Below are 14,504 nucleotides of genomic sequence, written 5' to 3' on the forward strand. Positions count from 1 at the left end.
ATGTACTATCATATTGTCCAATAAATATACATTACAATTCCTGGAGATACTGGTGCCCTCCCCCCTCCTTGACACTAACGTAACAAACTATTGTCATGATATTTGGCAAAGACGTTCCATCGAGTCCGAGGCCTCTCGGTTTCATTATCATGGTTTAGCCACTGCATATTTACTTTGCAAGTAATACAAAGTCTGCGCGGACTTAGCAAGCTTGCTATAGAGTGAGCCGGTGGAAGTGGTGGAGCACACAGAACTGGTCTGTAACGGAGAAAGAGACACAGGAAATATGAGCGAAAGATCTTGAGCATGCGAAACAGACATCTGACAGGAAAGTCGTTGTACAGGATTTAAGCACTACACCAAGTCGTGACGTTTTACTCATACGTTCCGGGTTGCGGAGGCCCATAGGTCTGTGCACTTTTTCTGATTCATTCTTCATTATCGCCTCATTCTACGACTGCCTGATCCGTACCCCCTGGTTCTGGCATTTAGATTTCCAATCTCGCTCATTCCAGAGCCCTTCGACGGTCTCGACTACTCAACTTTAATATTGTAATACTATGTTACAGATCCAGTCGACACAACAACCACTCGAACGAATGGAGCAGGAAAACGATGGCCCAGAAGCTACAGCTGCACTCGCTGCCCTGTAGGTCATATCACCTCTAGTATGGACTTCAGCTAACAGCTTCTAACAGCACTCTTCAGAATCAAGAGCAATGCGTCCTTCTCCGCCTTCCCCCAGAGCTTCGAAACGCAGTCTATCGGTACGTCTTTCAAGAAGACGATATAGAGATTTGCGCCCCAATTGGCGAGAATACCAGCAATGATGGTCACACACATTATCCTAGACAGAACCTACAGCTACTTGGGACTTGCCGTCAAATCTATACCGAGGCCAGGCTACTTCCTTTCGCCTCGAATACATTCAAGGGTGGTCATTGGGCACTGCGAAGCATTACAAGGCTTCTCAGTTGGGATCAAGCCGATGCCATATCAACTATAGATATTGTGGTCGATGACTATCACTTCAGTTACACCACAGATGTATCGGAACCGGGACACTCATTCGAGAATTTATACGCGCCCGTCCGTTTGGTTTTACATGATACTTTGTTATCGACGTTAGAGAGGCTTGCAAGGCTATCGGAGCTGAAACAGATTCTTCTCTCTCCCTCGCAATACGAGGACAACCCCTGGAATCAGATCTGGAAATTCGGTTGGGCGGAGGATTGCAGACTGTTGGTAGTAGACGCATTGCGACAGCAGAGAACTCGCCACAAAGAGATAAAAACTCGTTCGCTGGTTGAACAGTAACAATATTGGGTTTGGGTATCGATGTTGTGGCATCGACACAGCTGATAGGCCGAAATAAGGGACTGGGCCGTTTGTACTGTGATTGCGTGTCACCTCACCGCCCCTACCGGTAGTTTCGGACTCACACTCTGGTCATGTGTAAATTCGATGGACTTTCAAACTTGTTCAATCCTACCTTAATTGTTCTAGAGCTTCCATTGTGTGAGGATGAGATGTGACGATGCAGCAACTGAGTGACCGCAGCTATGGATGCCGATGACATCTGAATGAGGTCGTATCAACCTCATCCTTAAATGAGATGCTATGTGTGAATTCGAGATGGGTACGTGTTACTAAGCGCCCACATGCAAGGTCTCTGGAGAGCTGTGTTACAGCCAGTGAGGAGTCGCTTCCGGTGTCTTTCTCCGACCATGTGGAGTCCATGTACTCGACTGCAGTACACGAATAATGTGGGCAATCATGGTAGAACTCGATGCAAGCTTTCACAGACCACTAGAAGGGCTTTCCATTCGTGATCTCTTGTAGTGACGCTGTTGGGAGTGAATTGAACCTTCCAGACCGCGAGCGTGGCAGCAACCAAATACATCTCCATTAGCATCGACACATCTGAATAACTCACGCATAGTCACCGACACGTTTCGTCACGCATGCTCGTTCCGCGAGCACGTCATCTAACTCTCACTTTTTTGCAATGGCTCGCGCCTTCCCTCCACACCGTGCTCCTTGTTTACCGCCCCACTTTCCTCGCACATGCTCAAAAGTGATTACGCAGCCTTCTTGATCTTACTATCAGTACTCAACTCCCAGGGCTCTGTATTCGCCATGTACTCGCCCGCCGAGGCTATGTCTGTTCCCGAACGTGTACGCTACTACGATCGCAGTGTTGTGCTCATGGATCGCCTCGCAGCAATGTGAGTACTGGATCTTGCATTTGTTGGACTGCTAGCTAACGAAGACACAGCTCACAGCGCAATCACCGAAAGTCACCCCTCCTTCGTCTTCCGGCAGAACTCCGCAACAAAATCTACAAATACGCTTTCCTCTCCCATCCAGTCCGCCCAACCCGTGAGCACAGAGAGTGGCCACACTGGGCATATCCAAGATCACAATTGAACCTACTGGAGACCTGCCGCCAGATTTACTTCGAAGCCAACCTCTTCCCGTTCGCCCTCAACGTTTTCGTCGGCTACGCAGAGCATGTCATCGAGTTGTTGTTGACGACTTTCACTCCTTCTCAAACCGACATCATATCCGATGTACGGCTATATGTTGACGCCTTCGGAGTGTACAGGGATGGCAAGATTCCAGAGGCCGGACTCAAGGCATGGTTCATTGAGGAACTGGGGGACCTGTGTCAGCTTGTCAGTCTGAAAGACGTAACACTGATCTGGTTTGGTAGTGACATTGAGGTTGTCAAGGAGCACTTGAATGCGACAGTGCTGGACGTCTTCAAGGAGGCGGGTCGAGGAGATATCAAGGTCGCGGTCCACTACTTCGATTGAGGTGTCGCGTGTCTGAATGCATGTTACATTTAGCTTCTACTGTATTACTTCTCGGAAATGAGACTCATGTCATCCATTAATCTTGATCAGCCCCACGAAGGAGGTGATTTACCCTAGATTGTACCAGCGAGATCGCCCTCTTAAGGTGTGCGCAATGCTTGACACTATCGTAGAGCGATTGGGTCGTATGCCTTCTGGGTGTGGTCTACTGTGAAGAATATGATCGTTGAACATTCCGCTGTGACTGCATTACTTCAAAGGACTTCTCCTTTAGGTGTAAGGAGAAGATGTTTAACTGAAACTAAGCGTACGAACACCGAGAGACTGTGGCGTCAGTTCCCTCCAGGGCTGGCTCGTGCGGGCGCAAACAGGGAGCACGTGACGTGGACCCTGCCAAGAGCAGCCGCAGCCTAACCGCTTGTATTATTCTTTGTTGCCCCACGCTCTGCTTTGGCAAAACCTCACCAACAACCGCCCGCCGAACGCCGGAACCTCAAGTGTCGCTGCAGTGGAAGGGGTGCGCATTACTAACAAGTGAAAGTGACAGATTTCCTGACCCGCCAGTGCTAACATGGCGCCGCTCGGTCCGCCTCCGTACACGGCCGAACAGCTCCAAGCGATAACCTCACAGGAGGAACGTATTCGCGCCCAGGCAGAGCTCACCAGTACGTGAAATGCGAGTCGCAGGGTCAGAAACATACTTACGATCTACTTCTAGGCTACATTACGCGCGCCAGAAGAGAGAAACAAGAGAGGGAAGAGCGCGAGAGGCTTCAGTCGAACGCTTATACTGGCTCTGGTTACCGCACCACCTCCCACGGCTTTCACAACTATACTTCTCCCTCCATTCCTTCCTACAGACCCGTCCACAACCCCGTCTTCAATCCCGTCTACACTCCGGTCGCTAATCCTTCCTACAACCCTCCGTACAACAAGTACAACCAGCGCGGCGGCTATGGTACAGGTAGAGGCCGAGGTGCCGTAGGCAGAGGCAGAGGCTACACACCCTACCACCCCTACGCGCGTCCTCTCAATGCACCTGTGTATACTCGCTACACTGTTGATTCCGATGGCACACATGTTGTCCCCGAGTCACGCGAGGCCAAAGAGAACGAGGATCCAGCGCAGGTACCGGCGGACAGCACCAGGTCCTCATCCAGAGATCACCAGCCGACTGAACCATCAAGACTTTGTGCCAACTTTACACACACAGGTATTTCGACGAAACGACATTTCGGGTCCTTTCCTCACCCATTGTTCGCCTCTAACCTTTGTCTAGGTCGGTGTTCCATCCCGGGTTGTCCTTTTCGTCATGATCCGGATACACAAACTGTATGCAAGTCTGTCCTCTTCAAGGGTGTTTGCTCCGACAGCACCTGCCAACTGTCTCATACTGCATCGTCGCACAACACGCCTACGTGCCAGCATTTCCAAGCAGGCCGATGCACCAAAGAAGACTGCCGCTTTGCTCATGTTCATGTCAATCCATCCGCACCGAACTGCGAAGCTTTTGGACGCTTGGGCTACTGCCAGAAAGGAGACACCTGTGCCGAGTTGCATGCATATGAGTGTCCCACTTTCGCCAATACGGGAGAGTGTTCCTACACTGGTAGGCACCACTATCCACATGTTCGTCTTGCCTCTCGCATGAGGAAGACCACTCGTCTGTCTTCTCCAGCCCAGTCCCCGCCTAATTCCCCGGTTCGTTCTCCTTCATCACACACCCCTGCTACTTCGGACGCCCCAGAGGATGATATGGATACTGCCGAGGATGCTCATGAGTGGATGATTCCGAAGACTGGAACTTCTCCGAAGCCACAGCAGTTCACACAGCAGGCGGACTTCGTTGCCTTTGAGAACGACGACGAGTAGCATTGCCCACTCACTGGATCCGTGATATCCGGACATAGTATGTGCCCCTCTGCTCAGCTTCCATTACAGTCCTTCCTAATTTGAGGTTTCCAAAGTTTCCAGCCTGTGGTTTTCCGACCTGGTAGGTAATCTCTGGAACGCATTCAGCTTGTCTTGACTTTTGAAGGTCCAGAGCTATTCATGGCGTTCAGGGTTCTTTCGATGATACCCCCTCTTACGATTTCCTACCTCTCTTGTCTTTTCCTTGTTTCTAATCGAGCGAAATCTCTCGCTCCTGCTGCAAGCGTATCATATGACCCGATGCGACGTTGTACGCTTGGCGGATTTTGCACAGAGGCTCACGAAGTCGCTGCTGGCTTGCTGATGGATACAGTCGTCCTATGAAGGACATGTACGTGAAAGAGAACAGAAGAAAAAACATGTAAAAAAATCAAGAACTTGAGATAAACCTCTTCCGTCTGCTGTGTGATGCCATAGACTGCTACACGTAGTCAGTCGCCATCTTCAACAGGCACTAATTATTGCTTCGACGCGGGCATCAGTAGCGTCAGGTACCATGATTCCTAGTGTGAGACGGGCTATTAGGCTTGACACCCTCATAAAAAATGTTCCCTCTTCATTTGAATGTCTTATATGTGTTCGTGATAATGGTCTCACCACATACGTATGTCTGGTACCGCAGTATAGCTACCAAATTGTGATTGCTGCGGTTCGTGGCGCTGCGTCTGACATATGAGGCGCGCAGTGGAGGCTGAGACGGGCTGCGGCTACTGCTTGGCCCTCGTCCTACAGTCAATCGTGCCTTACAATTCGACAGCCCGCGCCGGCAGGACCATGAGCGCTTTCACCTTTGCGATGAATCTACGGAGATATAGGACCACCCTCAGAATTGAATAATACCCACCGCACGACGCTCGCTTTCCGTTGCGTGAAGTTACCCTTGGATATTGTTAGGTCTCGAGCCGCGTACCCCTTGCCTACGCTGGCAACGCGAAACTCGACGCGACAGCTCCTTTGCGCACCACCATGGCGCTCAAAGATTTGCTGAAGAAGAAGGACAAGATCAGGGATGAGGGCGCGACTCCCACGTCACCCACGGGCCCTACGCTGTCTCCCGACGTCCCAGAGTTCCAGTTCTTCCGCACCACGACCTCGACGCAAGAGACCATCGAGCCGCCCAGCTTCCCCGGCGATCCCACGCGCGAGTCTCCTCTACTATCGCCGACATCGCGCGGCAAGTTTGGCCGATTCAGAAGTCGCAGTAGCGCTTCCTCTCAGGGATCGCAAGCAGCTGGTGGGGAGCAGAAGCATGACAAATTGGGGGAGCGGTTGCACTTTGGACGTAGCAGGTCGAGCAGCTCAATAAACGTGCCGGACAATCTGCCAGAAGTCGGAGGAGACGGCGTCGCACGAACAGAGGAGGAAGAGGCCAGGTGGGAGACGAGGGCTACGGTGCTGGTCACACATTCGCAATACGGATCTAGTCAGCCCAATACACCAAGCCACGAGTCTGTAAACCCAATGTCACATGGACGACCGACGAGCGCAAGGAGTCGTAGTGGGACTGTCGGTGCGCCTGCGGACGAGGTATGCATAACTCTGGGAAAGGGCAAGAATTGGTCTAAGCTTTGCATAGGAGACGATCCAAGAGGCCATCCGTCTGCATGAGAGTAGTAGTGAGTAGTCACACGAGGTGGGTTCTCATTATGAAGCTGACAGGATGACCAGATCTTGAGGCCTCAACAGCGCTCTTTGGCAGACTTGCAGAACCAACGGGTGCGAACAATGCTCTAGCGCAGGTTCTCTACGGTCTCGCATTACGGTAGGTCCAGCCTCACTGATCGCAGCCTGATATCTCCAGAGCATACCCGAATGTTGCCCTGGATGTTGCCCAAGGCAGTACTGACTAGAACATAGCCATGGCTGGGGTTGTGAGCCTGACCAGGAACAAGCTGTCCAATACCTGTCCATGGCAGCGGCGAACAGCGCTGAGGTCGAGAAACTCGCCCTCGGAGCCGGCATGAAGAAAGGCGGTGCAGCCAAAGGGGAGCTCGTGCTGGCCATGTACGAACTCGCCAACTGCTTCCGCAATGGCTGGGGTATCAAGAAAGATCCCGCAGCCGCAAAGCAATACTACGAGACCGCCGCGAATCTAGGTGACACAGATGCGATGAACGAGGTAGCCTGGTGCTATACCGAGGGGTTTGGAACGAAGAAGGATAAGGTAAGCAAGCCGTGTCGTCTCTCATCAGCCCAACTTTGGCCGTCCTGCAGTGCACGCCTGCGTCACCGGTCAATGTCGACTCGTTTAGAGGTTCATGCGATAGCGACGCGAACGGTCAGCCCGGAGGTCTTGTACAGCCTCGACCTCAGCCATCACGCGCAATATGCACTGAGACACGACTTCCCCTCGTTATCCCGCCTCATTGTTTGGGCAGCATTGATTGTATTCGGATTAAGCGGCAGGTATGCTAACTGCGCCTCGCCAGTTCAAAGCGGCTCAGTTTCTGCGCCTCGCGGAATCCAAAGGGAACAAGACGTTAGGCAACACATGGTAAGCCCCATAGATTCTTTCCTTCATCCCTTTCTGTATCGAGCACGAAGAGCGAGAATATGCCGGACCGAGGACCACCTTGACGCCGTGTGGATGGAGCACATGGTGGTCACCACGAGCAGCCATCACGACCTTCATCCGCGCGATCCCGTTCCAGCCGGTGTTGCATCCTCAATCAATCCTCAACACCAAGCCACCATAGCAACCAGACAGGATCCAACAATCCAACGCACAGCGCTACTGTCCGCATCGGCCGACCGGTTTCAACGCGCATCTGCCAAGCATAATCGATTGGCCCTCGATGCACGGTTTTGAACAGTCCTGCTCGCTTAGTCGATGCGGACGCTGGACGGCCCTCGCCCTCACCCGCAGCACGACCTGTCACACTTACTGCCAGTTCCCCGCTACGCACACATGATGGCATTCGCAAAGAAAAACTTGACCAGTAGCACATGTCCCGTTTGGCACAAGCCTCGCTCTCCCGTTCCAATAATGGATAGTGGCATGCCTCCAGACCCGTTGCGCTGGGTGCATAGTACACACAAGCTTGTCTACGGGGATACACGTGGCGCGTCGCTGGTGGCCTCGGTTCCGAAGCGGAAGAGTAAGCGGAACGATGGGGAGGTTTAGCCAATTATGACGGAACCACGAACGTTGTGGTGTGTGTGGAGCACAGTCAGATGGTGCATGTACGGATGGTCTGAGCAAAGCTGGAGATTGAGTTGCATTGATGGCGCGACAATGGTGGTGCTGAAAGAGAAGCGGAATATTGTATGACGGCTATCGCGACAATGACGGCAGCCTCGGGACGACGACCAACGACCCATCAACAACTTCATCACGATCTGGATCTGGGTCTTTAGCCCGCAGTAGTCTCGGCATCCCGTTGCCTTCTTGGTCTGCACCGACTGGATACCGAGGATGTTTTCACTGATTGGTGGGATGAACAACGTGCTGACTTATCTCTCTCTACAGGATCTGGAAGGACAAATACAACCCCAAATAAGGCGCGATCCGCAACCCGCTTACGGACAGGTCCTTCCGTCCCGGTCCGACTCTACTTCAACAAGCCTTATCCTGGAAGTCATGAGGGCACACACCCGGAAGTGGTCGTGTGAGGACAGTGACAGAAGCCTGGTCCCTTTCCCGCGCGGGGAAAGGGAAAAACAAGCTATTGTTTTTGCTTTTCCTTTGCTCGGAAACTCACACCGTATGTCTTGCATAACGTTATTTCCAATAATTCACACTATTGCTGGCCTATCATCGTCGCCGTACTATCTGGAATTTTTCCTTTACCCCCCATGACTGTTGCTTAGTTCACACGCTATCGTTTGCTGAGGATGCACGTAGAGTAAGTGGCTTGCTGAAAGGCCGTCATCTGGATCTGGGAAGCGAAGGTCCGGAGGGCTGTACACGGACAATGTCTCTGGTACGCGATAGGCTATGTTTCCGCTTTCAGAACGTGGGGAGCATGTGGTGTGGCACAGCAACGGCGTATGTCGTAGTACAGCCGCCCGTTTCTTGTTAGTTTGTCAGACGAAGCTTGCTGGATGTTGCGTTTTAGGCGATGGTGTGTTTACCCGCATCGGATCGTGTGTGACGGTCAAGACATCGGTCTTTGGCCTTGCCCTTCTGATGTCCTCTTTCGATAGATCGTCCTCCCCAAGTGTCCATGTATCGTATATCGTGTTGACTACTGCAGGGAAACTGACCCTCTTTGCTCAGCCACTCACACGACGCATCTCAGGCTTCCCGCGACCCATCTGATCCCCTCAGTAAGAAGCGGTCCGAATATGAATCATCCATCATCCATGATACCATTCTCTGCTGCATTAGCCTCTCCATTCATCGTGTTTCACCATAGCTGCACGCTTCTGCACAGTCAAGTCAGATCCTTTCGACATGTTACCAATCAAGGTACTTAACATAGGGTGGGGCGTAAGACAACATTCGTCATCCATCGGACGAGGGAAAAAAAGGTGGCTCAGCCCCACTGAGGGCCCGATAACTTGCATATTGCATGATATGCTGGACCCTGTGGTAAATCCGCAGTCCACAGACGTTACTTTCCAGGTCTCACCTTGTGAGCTGAGTGGGGGATGTGCAGTTTTTTGGGGCTACTGTTCCGCGTGAAGGAAGGTAATCGGCTGGGTGGCTTGCGTTGGCGAAGCGTCATACCCACAGTAAAGAGAGTGAATTACTGGACATGGTGAACGGCTGTGCAGTCAAAGGGTACGTGCTTCAGGCCATGCATTATGCACCGCGCGTAGACTTGTGAAGCATGTCAGAAAACCCGCGGATGGCGCGTTTTCCCGTTTGTTATGGAAGGGAGATCCTTTCATGGACGCTTCGCGCGATGCGAGGCACGCGACGGACGGTCAACCGCGTGGGTCCTCGACGGAAAAGCCGTAAGTGGAGAAGGGGTAATTCACACATGAAGCGGTGGAGACATGGACTGGCAGTGGATGAATGATTCACTGCGACCAAGTGGGCGGGCTGGCGTTGTCAGATGCAAGAGTCTCGAACATGGCAGTCAGTGGCGAGGAAGACGGGTTTCACAGGCCAGTGGGTGAAGTCGGGTGCACAATCAAGGAAGCGATGTAAGCGCTGGAATGGAAGGGCATCCGATAGCATTACTTGACTCGTTCGCACTTCTCTCCTCGCCAATAGAGTGGGCGACTACTTAGGTACAAAGACATTGTCCCGGTGGTGCCATGCCAACCAATCGAGCCCTGCCCACCAAGGCCCTGTGACAAAGGTCGCAGAAACGGCCGCATCTGTGACGCGACAAGGGAATAATCGTGAAAAAGCTGGTATCTCAAAACATGCGCGGACAACAGGTCCGGAAGGGGGTATTACGAAAAGTGATAGCGTAAGTAGGTGGCCGTGAGAAGCGTAAAGGTCGTAATAAAACTTATGTTAGTCGTAAGAGGAGGAGGAAGGGGGAAGGAGAAGGGGAAAGCATCGTCTCTTTCAAGCAATAAAACAAAACTTGTAATCATCCTCCTCGCTCAAGTACCAGAAAATAAGAATGCTGCCAATCTGTCTCGCTCTCGTGCCATCATATACAACTCTCGTCGTTTGTCGTCGGATACATGTCCCATGTCCTTCGTTTCAATCTCTCTCCATATCTCGTGGTAACGTTAAGGGAAAATATCCAACGCTCGCTACGCTTTGCAGTAAATACAAAAGATGAAGCCAACCGCGAATGTGTGCTCGCTCTGCTCGCTGAACCAGTCTGATGCCAAAGGGAAAACCAAAGTACAAAGGAAACAATAAACACAAAACTAAATAGGTGAAGTCGTGAACCAGGTCTCGACGTGGAAGGAAAACAACCGCCATGTTATGCTCAAGCGAAGAAGGGTACCTGATGAGGTGGACCCAAAATTCGACGTTGCCGTCCCATATTGTAGAAGACTGGCAAGCGCCAGAGCTGTGGTAGAAAGGAAAATGGCGATGCCCATCGTAGGCGCTCAAAGGAGAAACGCGCAGAAGAACGAGGTTCCAGCCGGACCATGATGCAACTTGTGACCCTATAGGCACCCCTATAGAAGGGGTGCTAAGAAGTGAAGCGCTATGCTGATAAACGACAAATGCAACTTAGGGGAGTACAAAGGAAAGGTGGTTTGTTGGTAGTGATCGTGGTGGGGCTATTTAGCCCATGTTCTCGACTTTGGTGCCGTCGGATGTGCTGGGTCGGGACATGGCAGCAGACTCCTCAACGATGCGCTTGAACTCGTGGACAACCTCAGGGGCGATCTTGTCCCAGAGCAGACTGCGAGTGTAGATCTCAGCAGCAGAGTCGCCCTTGCTTTGCTCACGCATAGCAGCGAGGGTCTCGGCAAGGTTGCGACGGTGCGATGGCTGAGAGCCGGGTGACAACGGGTCGCTGAGGTCGTCGCTGGTCATGCTGTAGCGCGAGCGAGTGAAGTCGAGAGACGTCATGCTGTTGTACTGGTCGGGAGTGATGGAGAACAGCTGCTCGTGCTCTTGCTCCTTGGTAGGTCCAGTGAGATGAGAGTGCAGTTGGTCGAGGTGCGAGCCAGAGATACCAGCAAGCTCAGAGCCAGACATGGTAGTCTTGGGCCAGGCCATGCCGGAAGGCGTCGGCTCGAGACCGGTGACGTGGCTGGCAATGAGACCTTGCTCGCTCATAGCGGTCGATACACCAGCATCCTTGAAGATGCTGTCGAGAACGGTAGCGGAGGCGGCACGGACCTCGTCGGGCATGCGAGGAATGGGAGGAGCGGCACCACCGGACTTGCTTGCGACAAATGCACCGCAGAGCAGGAGCATGAGCAGAAGGCCAGAAGCGACGGGCTTGTCCTCGTCCTTGCGGGACACAAGGGAGAGCTCTTGGTTCTGCTGGGGAGTGGGCTGGTCTTCCGAAGCGAAGTCGTTGACGAAGATGTAGTTGTCCCAGTCACTGTTGCCCATGTTGAGGTTGTCCATCTCAGAAGCGAAGTCAGTGAAGGTGCTGCTGGGTGCGGCAGCCATGCCGGTGCTGCTGGCAGCCTCAAGGCGCTCGGTGAGGACCGAGACCTTCTTGCGAAGCTCGCCGGTCTCGAGAGTGTGGTTGCGCACAAGCTCCTCCTTGTCGAACTGCAGCTGGTTGATCATGTGGTGCATCTCCATGGACTCATGGTGCCACTTCTCCTTCTCAGCAACAAGGGAGTCGTACTCGATGCGCATGGAGGCGAAGTCATCCTGCATTTGGCAGATCTTCTCCATCCACTGCTTCTTCTCCTCTTCGAGCTCCTCGGTGTGCTTCTTCTTTCGTTGCCGGGAGTCAAGTCTATGATGATGTTAGCTGATGAATAGGGAGAGGATAGACCAAGAGGTAGATTGGACCAAACGTGGAGCGTGGAACCAAGAACCAAATGGGAGTACGTACGCGGCCTGGCGGTTGCGGAGGAGTCGTTTTTGCTGCTTCAGCTCCTTGAGGTCCTCTTCGTTGGTGCAGCTCTGGATGAGGTTGTCGATGTTGACGAGGGTGCGCTCGGCCGGGATGTCGAAACGGGCGTTCTTCTTGCGGATGCCGCCGTCACGACGAGGGGAGAAGGAGCGGGGAGGGGTGTTGGGCCTCATGCGCTTGGGTCCGGGCCGTGCGTCCATCTCCTGCTGGTTGAAGGCCATCCAGTCGGAGTGGGTGTGGGGCGACATGGGTTGCTCTGGGGCTGAGGGGAAGACGGCACTTGGTCGGACATTTTGGTGCACGGGGAGTCCGTGGAAGGGCATCTGCTGCTGCTCGACAAAGGGCGCCGCTCCAAAGTCACCGGGGCCGAAGGGGTTCAGCGGCTTGGGGGCTGTGGGCGTCCTGGAGCCAGAGTTGTCGGTCACGGGCCATGACTGCTGGCCGTAGGTAGCAGCTTGGTTGGGTGGTAACCGGGCGAAGGGGTTGTTACTTTGCTCGGTGAAGAAGGGGTTGTTGCCGTTGGTGTTGACGACGGAGCTGGTGGCGGTGCGGTCGACAAACTGGCCGGCGGAGAAGTCCTCCCAGATGGAGGTGTCGGGCGAGAAGATGCCCTGGGTGCTGGTGGTGGGCGACATGAGCACGGGCGTGTCCAGGATGGTAGAGTCGAGGGTGGCGTTGTCGTCAAAGGAAAAGGCGGAAGGTTTCCTGTCGAGGTTGTTCAGTGTGGAATTCGGCCTGTGAAAATCCATGTGATGTGCGTTGTTGGAGTATTGATGGTCCATGGCGGGCCTATGTATCAAAGTACCGGTGTGGGCTAGGACTGGCGGTGTGGATTGCTCTTTTCGGTAAAGGTGATCGCAGGATGTCCCCAGCGATTGTACTCAACTTCAACGGTTGCGGGTATTGGGGCAGGAAGACGGGCAGCAGAGGCGATGCGCGTCTGATAGCGAGCGATGGGCAGGTAGCGGCTCAGTGAGGGTCTGGGTGGTGGCAGGTGAAGGTGGGAGAGGGGGCTTAAAGCATGGTGGTAGGCTTCGGGCGGGGTGTGCAGGAAGCGCAAGCCTGCTTGAGCGCGACGACCGGGGTCACGCTTCCGTGGGATGCATCTGGGCACGAAACCGAGCAAGGCCCTGCGATAGGACGCCCCAATAGCGTCGGGTATTGATGCATCATTCCAGCACTCTTCCCAGCAGCGACTGGCTGGGGTTGTCCTGTCACGCCCGCCATGGGCCCATTCACCCTCCGCACCGATTACCCAGTGTTTGCCCTGGGGCCGGCGCTGCACGTCGCTGGACGAGCCGTCTGTGTAAGTGATGCTTTGCCGTTTGTCGCGCGCCCGCTGTCACGCATCTGCCTCTGGCTTTGGCTTCACGGGGACAGGCCTTCTGTCACTGCCGCCGTCTACCAGACATGGCGCTTGGTACGACAGCTGCCACAGCTTCGGCTCAGCTCCCGTGCCGCCCTGCCTGTGCTCTGCGCTGCTGCACCGCTGCTCTGCCTCTATCGATACGCAGCATGACTGGCTAGCCTGCGCGGGCCGGCCCATGTACTGCCATATTCCACCGGACAACCCCATCGCGATTCGCCTATACCCTCCTCGGCCGCCCGCCGTGAAAACTCTGCTCGAAAGAGTCAAGATGCGATGCGCGCTTGTCGAAAAAATACCCTCCCGCAACTGTGGGAATTGCTGTTTCGTCCTGGTAGCGGCGCATCGCGGGCTTACAGCGTAATCGCCATCATGACTACTGTCTGCTGAGCACGACGCGGCCCGCCTAAGCCCCGGCCGCCCTCACGCAACGACACCCCGTCCCTCACTACACTGACCACAGCCACTCGCAGACGGCAGTTGGCCGTCAGCCGACTCTGATCTCATTTCCCTTCCTGCGCAGGGTGAGCCCTCTTGGCCGCCTCGGTGCTCTTCATCATGGTGTCATCTGTCCAAGTTCCGGCGCCCTCTGGCGTCCGCGAGTCATCTCACCGCTCCCTGCCCGCACCACCCTTCCCTGTCTATTTTGGCTTTTCGACTACCGTTCCTGTACTTCCGTGTCCGCTCTCGTTATTATCGTGGGCAGTTGCTTCGTGCAAGGTACCAAGCGGCCGCCGCTCCGTCTGGCTGGACTCTTCTGCGTGCCCATCAAGAGGCAAACACCGCAGCCACAGCCTGCCGTCCTGTGCCACCCTCGAGATCCGACTGTCTCTTTTACCGAGGGTCTGGAAACTCTCCAGATTTTCCCCGCCGATCATTGGTCACTTTTCGCAAATCCTTATCATGCTTGCTTGTTGCCGCTTGTTATTCTTCCGCCGAGCATCATCGGACGGTTTGTCTCAAGTCTCGCATGATGCC

At 53.9% G+C, this 14,504-nt stretch overlaps 3 protein-coding genes across 3 annotated transcripts; 2 read left to right on the forward strand and 1 right to left on the reverse strand.

Moving 5' to 3' along the window:
- Positions 1-2,067: 2,067 nt before the first annotated feature.
- J4E83_007601 (uncharacterized protein) lies at positions 2,068-2,819 on the forward strand (the record flags this gene model as incomplete). Its single annotated transcript, XM_049334504.1, has 2 exons — positions 2,068-2,228; positions 2,279-2,819. The coding sequence occupies 2 exons, from the start codon at positions 2,068-2,070 to the stop codon at positions 2,817-2,819; spliced, it is 702 nt and encodes a 233-aa protein (XP_049186390.1).
- A 2,898-nt stretch (positions 2,820-5,717) lies between these two features.
- Positions 5,718-8,251, forward strand: J4E83_007602 (uncharacterized protein; the record flags this gene model as incomplete). The annotated part of the gene is made up of 6 exons (XM_049334505.1): positions 5,718-6,278; positions 6,328-6,367; positions 6,420-6,513; positions 6,609-6,915; positions 7,181-7,245; positions 8,221-8,251. 6 exons carry the CDS (start codon positions 5,718-5,720, stop codon positions 8,249-8,251), a joined length of 1,098 nt encoding a protein of 365 aa, XP_049186391.1.
- Positions 8,252-10,899: 2,648 nt separating this feature from the next.
- On the reverse strand, positions 10,900-12,942 carry J4E83_007603 (uncharacterized protein; the record flags this gene model as incomplete). The annotated part of the gene is made up of 2 exons (XM_049334506.1): positions 10,900-12,040; positions 12,140-12,942. The coding sequence occupies 2 exons, from the start codon at positions 12,940-12,942 to the stop codon at positions 10,900-10,902; spliced, it is 1,944 nt and encodes a 647-aa protein (XP_049186392.1).
- Positions 12,943-14,504: the final 1,562 nt, after the last annotated feature.

Source organism: Alternaria metachromatica (genome assembly GCF_023757995.1).
Source record: "Alternaria metachromatica strain BMP 0045 chromosome Unknown scaffold_19, whole genome shotgun sequence".
Taxonomy (NCBI): domain Eukaryota; kingdom Fungi; phylum Ascomycota; class Dothideomycetes; order Pleosporales; family Pleosporaceae; genus Alternaria; species Alternaria metachromatica.